Source organism: Mycteria americana, chromosome 2 (genome assembly GCF_035582795.1).
Source record: "Mycteria americana isolate JAX WOST 10 ecotype Jacksonville Zoo and Gardens chromosome 2, USCA_MyAme_1.0, whole genome shotgun sequence".
Lineage (NCBI taxonomy): Eukaryota > Metazoa > Chordata > Aves > Ciconiiformes > Ciconiidae > Mycteria > Mycteria americana.
The window spans coordinates 166,625,938-166,636,985 of NC_134366.1; the positions used below are offsets into that span (position 1 = coordinate 166,625,938).

An 11,048-nucleotide genomic window follows, 5' to 3' on the forward strand; every position below is an offset into this window, starting at 1 on the left:
CATAATGTTTAATGCCATTTTAGGTGACATGGCTCGATGTGGTTGTATTTTTAGAATGAATTTCCATGTGAAAACAGATTCTTTCATTTTTTTTCTTTACTCCCATCTCTTGCTGTGCTGCATGCAGTGCAGAAATGGGAAGCGGGTACAAGGCACTGTGAATTAGGCAATTTCTATTCAGGAGCAGAAGTTCCTGAGAGAGAGCAGCATGTTTCGGTGCTTGCAATTTCTGGGGTTTTCTTGGTAACATTGTGTTCACAAGAAGCCTCTGAAGTGATTGTCCAGATAGATAAGTGAGGAGTGCGCACAATCATGACAAATTAAGAGCGGCAGAGGGGATGTTGCCTCCTATCCTGTAATTTTGCAGGAGGCTGCAACCATCTCTTTTCTGCTGCTTCTCCCATACAGCCAGTTGCATTTTTGCTGGTGACATCCTTTGCCAGAGCAGATGGGACTGCTGTGTTTAGTTAAGCTCCATCCAGAAAATAACAGCAACAGAGCCCAATGCCCTCTAGCTGCAGGAAAAAACAAACCTCAGATGTACTTTGATGCTGCTGCAGGGACCACCAGCCCTTATTGAAAAACAGCAGCAGCTGCCAAAGCAGAAAGTGGGATGGGTGGGTGGGTGTGACCCACTGCTGGGCAGAGGAGAGAGGAGCCTCCTTCAGGATAGTCCCAAAGTGGGCAATAGGGGATGAAAGTGCTGAACGGAAAATTGAGGTTACCCTTTGAAAAAAATTTTTTACCATTGGAGAAGGTTATTCTGCTTTCTGCAGCAGGAAGTTAAAAAAAAAAAAAAAAAAAGGAGCAAAAAACTAAACAAAACCCCTCTGTATGTTTCACTGGTATTTCTTCTGAGTGTCACCTTGACAGAGATGTAATCTACCGGTAAATGCTGAGGTCTCCTCGGGCAGGTCTGCTTTTGTCCTGCTCATGCAGCAGCAGCCTGGCTGCAGCCCTGCTGTGTGTGCAGAGAGGGTCCACACAGATGGGGTGCTGCTTTGGGAAAAAGCCTCTGTTTCTGAGCAAAATCGGGTGGCTCTGCAAGGAGTGCTAACAGCAGCCCATCGTAGCTCCTTCCCATTCCAGAAGTCCTGCTGGGCTCTCTTGGGGCAGACACCCTCTGTGCTTCATGAAAGGTGAGTCTCTCCCATGCAGAGACAAAGTCCTCTCTGCAGGACCTCTCTATATATCTAGTAAGGGAAAATCTCCATGGGGATTGAAGGAGCAATGAGAAGCTCTTGTCAAGTGAGGTTTTTGAGACTGGGCAGTGTTTAAGTGCTGAAGACTTGAGAGTAGGAAGCAGGCCTGCACTGCTATTGAGTTAGTCCTGCTCAAGATGAAGCAACCCAAGAGACCTTTCCTTCTCCTGTTTCCTGCTTGTTTGAACTTTTCCTGTGTGTTTGCGTAAAGCAGACATGTTACAGCAAAGATGAGCCCACCACATGCTCAATGACCAAGTCAGCAGGATGGGTCTGCCTTGAGCTAACCTGGTAGAGTTGTTGGCTGGTGGAACACAGTGGTGCCATTAAATCTTCTTTATACTGGACATAGTGTCCTCTTTGATGGTATATAGGTCAATTGTGGACAATTTAGCCCTGGAATTTCAGACAGATGGCCAGATATCCCCTCATTATGGTCACTGTTAAAGAGCTATGAATGGCTTAGATGATAATGTTAATGGGGAAGATGCTTGTGTTCTCATTGTGACCTACAAAACCAGTTGGCTACAGGAATATTAACCTGGTTGATGTCATGGCAGGTCAAAAACATGTCAGTGTTGCTGTTCTTCCACAATGGAGGGAGTTACAATGCTGAGGAGGGAAAGACAACCATAGATGGATCATACCTAGCTGCTATCAGTAATGTCATTGTTGTGACGGCAAACTACCGGGTCGGTGTTTTTGGCTTCTTTAGTACTGGTAAGTCATGGATCTCTAGAACAAACACAACTATGGGTTAAATTGCATTCTGTAACACTTCTATTTCTAATTTTTTTTTTTTAAAGGTAAGTTATTTTTTAATTTGAGAAACCTGTATCTTTCACTGATTATTTTTGCGGGGAAAAAATGGCCAAGAAATGGTGGGGACTTGATCTGAAGAGGAAGGGGAGAAGCTGGAGGCAAAGAGACAGCAATAAAAAAACCCCAAGCATCTATATCAAAGCACTGGCTAGACTTCTGTTTGCAGATGGAACTGTGGATAGTGGGTTTTGCAGGCACACACAAAGATAGGTTAGGCATGAAAATTCCTGCTAATTTCAGTGGCCTGTCGTTGTGGATATGGTTGTCAATGTCTCCAACTTCCAGCTGTTCCGTCCATGAAATTTTGCTAATGCTCAGTTGTGCCCGTGTCAGAGTCAGCGAGAGACAGAGCAGGATAACTGCAGGTTAATGGTAGGAAGGCCATGAACGTATTGAAATTATAGCACAAAGATAGTTGGTTAGTTCCTCAGTAATTCAGCCTGACTTCTCCTCTGAAGGATTTGGCATGTTTAATTTGAATTCTGTCAGCCCCTTTTACTGTCCTGGATGTGACTGCACGTCTGCGTGTTCTGTGCTTGCATCCCTTCCCCATACACTAGTGTAAAGGACCTTTTGCTCTCCTATTGCCTCCTAATACCAATTGGCATTAAAAATTATACCAATTGGCATTTAAAATTATACAAATTGCCATTACATACAGGATTTTATCTTGTGCAAAGAGGCACGTGAAAACGCACATTCACATCTCCCTAAACCTTTATGGTAGTGCCATCTGGTCTTTGGGATTTTTTTTTCATTTTACCTTTTATTAGATTTGCCTGTTTAAGCAAGTAGAGAACACTTTTCTTTCTTCCATCTTTGAATTCTGGCTGGGGCAGGGGAACTTAAGGTAGAGCCATGGAGAAAAAATGCAACAATTGCAAGTGGAGCTCTGGCTCCATCAGTCCAGTGGCAATCCTTGGTCTTTCGTGGACATTTTAGTACCTTTATAACCTTTAGGAGGTTATATTTGCCATGTTTGCAAATACCAGACCTACCTACTTTGCCTCATGATTCTTTTGAGTATTTACTGCTAGTGACGCTGGGTAAATTTTGCCTAGTTTGGGGTTATAGCTGCAGCTATTGGTTATTGTTTCCCTTCTCTGTTTTACTGTTTTGTTCAAAGCTCACTCCCATCAAAACCTGTTTTTCATTCAGTAACTAGAGAGCTGGCACTACAAACTCCTTACTCATTTAGATATGAAGTTGATAATAGGTGTATCTGGGGAAAGAATCACTATTTTCATTAGTGCAAACCAGACGCTTATGAAAGTGATACCGTGGCTTCATTTTGGCTAGAGCCAAATGCAGTGTGGATACATGCTGTGCGAGCTTCCATTACGCAGCACTGCCCACGCGTTACTCACTAACCTCCTTCAGCCCTGTGAATCTCACCTAGGTTTCTTCCTAAGTGGAAACTGCTAGCTGGGCTGAATATTATACAGCAGTATTTATATGATGGTCCATAATTTCGAGACCAGGAGAATTCTCCAGCCTCTTTTTCACAGGGATCTGCACGCATGTCCCACAACATCAGTGCACGAGCTGAATGTACCGAATTTGCATTCCTGCAAACCTTCAGATAGAGGTGGTTCGTTACGAGTAGGGAGTATTCAGGGGCCCTCTCCCTCTCTGTACTGTGGAGCTGCAGCCAGGGAGAAGTGCAGTCTTTCCTGGCCTCTTCCCCTGTGGGAAATCCTTAGTATGCATGTGGGAAAATCCTCTTGCTCCAGAGGGAACCGGAGCAAATCGGAAAAGCTCTTTGCAAGAGTCATTGAAGCAAGCTGAGCACCACATTCATGGGAAGCCCTAAAAATTCCTTCAGTGCCACACTCCTGTCTCCTCTATGTCCCCTTTAGGCCATGTAGGGGTGATGAGGTGTGGTATGTTTGTACCAGGCTCCCTGTCAGCATGGATCTTCAGTCATACCCATTCTGGTGAGCAATGCTCCCACTGCAAGATCTATTCGTTGGTCCATCACAGGTTGGTGGAGTACCTCTGACTCCTTCTGTACATGACCAGTAGCCACTGGGGATTTTCAATGAAGGTTATCAAGCTGGGTCAAGTACTCTAAGAGTTTTTCTCAAGACTCAAACCAAATCCTTAATGATATTCCAGGGATGTTTCCATACTTACTGAAAGACTCGGACAAATCCTGGTCCTTTGGAAGTTTTGCCATCAGTTTCAAAGGGGTCAGGAGCTCACCCTTAGGACTGTGGGGACATTAGCAGCAGGACTGTTAGAAGACCCTGAAGTTACAAACAAAAGTTATGGTTTTGTGAGCAATATCAGTTTCATTGTTCAACTAAGCAAAGTGCTGAATCCTCTCATGTTGACTTGTTATAAATTGCAAAACTAGAAATGAAGGAATTAAATGGAGATTTTGGGGGGATGAAGGGTGGTGAAAACAACAGATTTCCTTTTTTTTGTTTGTTTCTTTTGTTAGTTCTGCAGCTGTTTTGGTCTCATTGACAGGGCTTTTGCAAGCAGTTGAAGAGCTCTTATTCTTCTAAGTATAAAGGATGTTTAATTTAATTTGCTATCACCCATTAATGTTGCAAAAAGTGATGCACGTTCTTACTAGTGCCTTCACCTCTCGCTTTGCACCCAGAAAAGTTAAGGTGAATCGCCAGTGATATGGATGGCAAGAGTATGGAGAAGACAGTCATGTTTTTAGGCCTGGTTCTTTTAAGAGTCCATGAAGTCATATAGAACAGGATGATTTTCATGCTTAAATTTAGCGCTATTGTTCTTCTCCAGTTTAGTAATAACAGAAATGCACATGTATGTCCTTGTTTGCTTCCTTCTGAACACTGGTTTCTTTTCATTCTCCTGTGGTCCTCAGGAATGTGATCTTTTCCTGCAAAAAGACAGTGGAAAAGATTCCTGGCAGACACTTTTCTTTTGGTCTAACTACTGTGAATGTCCGTGCATGCATCTGTTCCCCAGTGTGGTACATTTCACAACCTGGCTGTGGTTGTTGCAGAGTAAAAGGAACTGGTTATATTTCCCTCCTTGGTCTTGTTGTTTAGTATACCAGTAGCGAGGCACATTGTGTGGCTAAAACATTTACACGGATTTCACTTCCTCTGGGGAGGTCTCACGAGGCATACAGCAAGCCCTTGAAATGAGGTTTCCTTTTTAACAACGTGGAGTGGGCTTTTTGCTCGATTGAGAACCCTGGGAACTGGTCGTGGTGTGCAGAAGAAACTAAAAAGCTCCTAAAAACTAAAGCAGGGAAAGTTTTTCCTCCATTGCTTCACTGGTGTGGCTTGGCCTGATCATCTGAAACTATGGCTATAGGTGGAAGGTTGTAGTTTCTGGGGCCATTTAGTTCTTGGCAGTCCTACTGAAAGGGCACTTACAGTGATGGCTATTGTGATGTGGGTATCTGTAAGATCTGCAAGGTTATCAATAATCTGGTCTCCTCTATATTCTATTCTGCTGCTTAAATCAGTCTCTATGATATCTCAGTAATTCATTATGGTAGGCATATGGATATCTACTATAAGGCATATGCTTTCAATTGCTCTTTGCCTGAGACAGGGCTAGCTGTCCATGAAGTGGCAGCTTTTTATTCCACTATCTGTTCATTTTGATTCACTAGTTTCTGAGCCTACCCTTACTTTAAAATTGTAGTATTTGGTCTTGGCAATGGAAGAAACAAATAGTTTCAGCTGTGTTTCTATTCCTGGCTTTTCTGTCTTGTCTTGTTTGGTTTTTTTCCAAGTTTTAAATGTGGAGAATTTAAAATCAGTAAAAATGAATGGCTCATTGTGGATTAAAAAGAAGTAGACAGTGAATAATCATTTTCTATTCCTTTCTTACGGACTGTGTAGGAATTACTATTTCTGCTTTTGTTGATATAAAATTAAGCTTGCCTAGCAGTTTGCATCATTAGTGCTTTCAGCATTAGTTTCCTATTAATCAAAGTATCAGGATACCATTAGTTGGTGTTGAAAAGTCAGTAGTCTTTTCAGTGGTGATACCTAAGCGTGGGGAGTACATGATCAATTTTTCTTTTGTTTTCATGGGAACAAAAATATGAATACATATAAATCAGATCTCTATCAGTTAGACATAGGTCAATCTCAAAGGATATATATGGAGACATTATAAATTATAAAATAATATCTGTATGTGTGTACAGAAATGGAAGATAATGTGACTTATAAATGATTGGTCAGACAGCGTCAGTGTAAAAGGGATGTAGGAAGCAAACAGATGCAATTAGGTGTACTCCAGGGAAACAGTCAATGATCCTTATGGGTCCCTTCCAACTTGAGAATTTGGCAAACACACTGATTTTTTGTTTACATTTAATTCATTTTAAGATAGAGCTACTTATGTAGAAAAAGAATCTCATGGCCTGAATTTATGGATACTTGAGCCTGGATTCAAGTCTCCTGCCATGAGGTGTCCAAATGAAGCTTAGAAGTTGGAGTGTTATTTTTCTATCATCAGGACAGCCAATTAGGCACCTCCAGGGATGTCTGGTGGAGCGGTGAAAACTGAAATAGAGTCATTCTGTAAAGTGATGACCTTGGAAGAGACCACTTCAGACTTGTAAACTCTGGTATCAGTTTTGTCAAGGTTCAGCTGCAAGAGCTGCTGAAAATGTAACATTTAATCAAAACTTCAAAGGTTTATAGTTTTATTTCTTTTCAGACCTATTTATTTATTTTCCATAATAGATTCTCCTGAGGCGAGTGGAAACGCCGGCCTTTTGGATCAATTGGCAGCTTTGAAGTGGGTGCAGCAGAACATCGCTAGCTTTGGAGGAGATCCAAGCCAGGTTTCTTTAGGAGCCGACCGCGGTGGGGCAGATGTTACCAGCATTCACCTGCTCACAGAGGCAGCGGATATGGACCTCTTCAAGAGGGTGTTGTTGATGGTAAGTCCCATTCCTGCCACTTCAACTTCATTGTGAAAGGATGTTGTTACAGACGTGAGGATGTTGCAGTGTGTGGGTGCTGGTTTTATTTCATCCATACCTTGGCAGCATTAATAGGGCTGTTATTGCTATAGTTATTTTTCATCTCACCTGTGACTGCTATCTCCAGGAGCTGGGTGCTTCACAAGGATGTACAAGAGATGCATTTGGTGATTGACTTAGTCATAGTAAGAATCTGGTTTTCGTCACTGTGGTTTTTTGTGTATTATATAAATAGTCTTGTTTCATAACTTATAGGTACAACAGGTTAGTTTCCATTCCATAAATACGGTTGTTGATCAGCAGTTTTTAGACTCTAAAACTGATGAGCGAAACATCCGCATGTTTAAAGTATCCAATCTTTTTATCTGATCTCATGACAGATTTCATTTAAAAGAAAAAGCAAATTTCAGAGAGAGAGTAAAAATCTGTTTACCCATGGGCTTGTTTGCTGTCACTTGGACCATTTTCACAGTCACCCAAAATGATCCATATTTTTACAGCCCTTCCTGTGTTGAATTTCAGGACTTTGAGATCATCTTTGTCGGCGTCAATACTACCATTGATCTTTACAGCCTCAGACACGACTAGTGTGCTCTGAAATGAGGCTTGGTCTTCAGTGGAGGTTTATATATCCAGCAGAAATTGTACTTGGACAGAATGATCTCTCTGCTAATGGTGTTGACTTGGAACAGTGAGCAGAGGAACAGAATGCTGGTCCAGGAAACCTAGGGACCAATTCAATAAAATGTTGCCTTGAAAATAATGACATCTCTATTCACTACTTGATTTTTCTTCAGTGTGCCCTTGCTCCAGGAAACATGACTTGCCTTTTGCATCCCCATATCTCAATAAGATTATTTTAATTGCATCACTCTAGTGGGGAAGGCAAGGGAAGTTGTTGAAAATTGCTGTTCAGTAGTTGTTTTCTTGTGTCATTCTCCGATAATTCCTCACACAGTTCCTAGATTTTTACTCAGCTCTTGGCATAGCGGTTAATTTGCTAGTAGACCCAGAGTCCTTTTCTCTCAGAGTACACTTTCATCCTACTCTTTCTCTGAAGTCACAAACCCTTTACTGACATGGCTCAGGATGGGGCCCTGTGAAACAGGGTACAGTGCAATTTACCAGTTGAGCAACTGATGAAAGGGAAATGCAAGGATCTCTTTGCTTATTGTTATTTCTGGAGTGTAGTTCCGCATTACATCTTTTCTTTTATAAAATAAACTTTGAACTCCTTCTTTCTCCTACAGCAGGACATTGAATAACAGAAAACAGTGGCAAATGCAATGAGCAGGCAGGTGCATCAATTCTTTCCACTAATCTACTCCTTGTAAAAACAATTTTCTTCCTGGGACTGTGTAGACCACTGTCTTGGCAAAAGCAGGATCTCCACTTATTTCAAAGTAATATTAAATATTTATCCTTACAGTGTCACAGTGGATTTAGTTTTCTTGTGAAATACACTGATAAAATAAAAAGCAAGCAGTAATAGCAGTAGCTTAACATATACTTTTTTTTTTTTTTGTAGTGAAGTGATGCAGAATGGAACTGTTGGTTTACTCAGATTTCTCACCTAGACCTCCTGTAAAGGGATGTGTCTTGTTTTTGTTCCAAGACACCAAAATCACTGCGTACTTTTAATTTTCCTGTAAAAAAAGGAGGTGCACACAGACTAAGAATCATGAAACTGAGAATATATACCAGATACAGATTTCCTGAGGGAAAATCCCATGAAGCAATACAGCTTTTCTGCAAAAGTTAGTTTTGCACTCCTTGTTTGGGTCTTTGTAATGCCTTAAAAAATGATACTGTTTCTTAGCATGCAGGGAGGTGTGATGTATGAAACTTTCTCTACAAGAAGACGTGCACCTGAAATAGCAAAATGCTTTTGAGTTTCCCATGTCTGCCTTGTAATAGATTTTGTTTGGAACAGATCTGAAAAAAGATTGTACAAAATCAATGCAGAGCTGTCATGGGAACATTTTGTAACTTATTTCATCTTTCCAGTAGTATGATTAGAAAAAAGTAGTCTCAGTGATTATGGTCTTGTTTTAAATCATTTAAGAGCATTAACATGGTGTTTGACTTCATCTTTTAATTAATTGATTTATTTACCAGTGCAATTTTGATGTAGAAGGGTGGATCAATGGTATGGATTGCCTCCATCTCTTGCAGGAGGCTGTGGAGGGCAGATGTGTTAGGTGTCCCCTCCAGGCTTTCCGTGGTGGGTGTCAGGAGGAGAGCTCCCAGGCTTCCTCCACCCAACGCAAGGGAAGACACCAGGTCCCTCCTGGCCATGGAAGCAGGTCAGCCAACGGTGGAAAGAGCAGATTTATTGCCCTACTGTAAACTACTGCAATTGGGTGCAGGGCTGTCTGACATGGACCCTAAATATCCCTGATCCTATGATTAGCTACCCTTCAGATTCCCTTTCTTCCCCCTTTTCCTATCTCCTTTTTTTTTCCCCCTTTACCAGCCTCATTCCCTCTCAAACAACCAACCACCTCTGATTACTTCTTCTCCATTGGTCCCAGTTTTGCTACATCGCTACCCAACTTTGGTATTTCTGATATTGTTTCTTAACTAATTTCAAATTTCACAGAATCACAGAATCGTATAGGTTGGAAAAGACCTTTAAGATCATCAAATCCAACCGTAAACCTAACACTACCAAGACCACCACTACACCATGTCCCTAAGCACCTCATCCAAACGTCCTTTAAATACTTCCAGGGATGGCGACTCAACCACTTCCCTGGGCAGCCTGTTCCAATGCTTGACAACCCTTTCAGTGAAGAAAAATTTCCTAATATCCAGTCTAAACCTCCCCTGGCGCAACTTGAGGCCATTTCCTCTTGTCCTATCACTTGTTCCCTAGGAGAAGAGACCGACCCCCACCTCTCTACAACCTCCTTGCAGGTAGTTGTAGAGAGCGATAAGGTCTCCCCTCAGCCTCCTTTTCTCCAGGCTAAACAGTCCCAGCTCCCTCAGCCGCTCCTCATAAGACTTCTGCTCCAGACCCTTCACCAGCTTTGTTGCCCTTCTCTGGACATGTTCCAGCCCCTCAATGTCTCTCTTGTAGTGGGGGGCCCAAAACTGAACACAGCATTCGAGGTGCGGCCTCACCAGTGCCGAGTACAGGGGCACGATCACTTCCCTAGTCCTGCTGGCCACACTATTTTTGATACAAGCCAGGATGCCGTTGGCCTTCTTGGCCACCTGGGCACGCTGCTGGCTCATATTCAGGCGGCTGTCAACAAACACCCCCAGGTCCTTCTCTGCCAGGCAGCTTTCCAGCCACTCTTCCCCAAGCCTGTAGCGTTGCATGGGGTTGCTGTGGCCCAAGTGCAGGACCTTGCACTTGGCCTTGTTAAACCCCATACAATTGACCTCGGCCCATCGATCCAGCCTGTCCAGATCCCTCTGCAGAGCCTGCCTACCCTCCAGCAGATCAAGACTCCCACCCAACTTGGTATCATCTGCAAACTTGCTGAGAGTGCACTCGATCCCTTCGTCCAGATCATTGATAAAGATGTTAAACAGAACTGGCCCCAGCACAGAGCCCTGGGGAACACCACTTGTGACCGGCCGCCAACTGGAGTAAACTCCATTCACCACCACTCTTTGGGCCCGGCCGTCCAGCCAGTTCTTTACCCAGTGAAGAGTACACCCGTCCAAGCCATGAGCAGCCAGTTTCTCCAGGAGAATGCTGTGGGAAACCGTGTCAAAGGCTTTACTGAAGCCTAGATAGACAACATCCACAGCCTTCCCCTTATCTACTAGGTGGGTCACCACCTAGTAGTAAATTTGTATAGAATCACCTTGGTGCTGTCGGCCCTTGGAAGATCGTGCTTAACAAAAGGTCCCCAATATAGACTTTCAGTTATTTGTGAGAAACGGCCAGACCTCACAGAGTTTCCCCATAACCATTAGGGAAATCCAGCCATCCCTTATGGCACAATTCATAAGTGTTTATCACCTTCTCACTTTGTTACTATGAGGGTGACCAAGCGCTGACACAGGTTGTCCAGGGAGGTTGTGGAGACTCCATCCCTGGAGATATTCTAAAGCTGTCTGGACATGGTCCT

The 11,048-nt window shown here is 42.9% G+C and overlaps 1 protein-coding gene across 1 annotated transcript in view; it reads left to right on the top strand.

Moving 5' to 3' along the window:
• Positions 1-11,048, top strand: part of TG (thyroglobulin) — a 168,749-nt gene that overhangs the window by 91,987 nt on the left and 65,714 nt on the right. The window contains exons 39-40 of the mRNA XM_075495481.1: positions 1,763-1,922; positions 6,719-6,918. Coding sequence (XP_075351596.1) covers positions 1,763-1,922; positions 6,719-6,918 — 360 coding nt within the window. The remainder of the gene's footprint in view (positions 1-1,762; positions 1,923-6,718; positions 6,919-11,048) is intronic.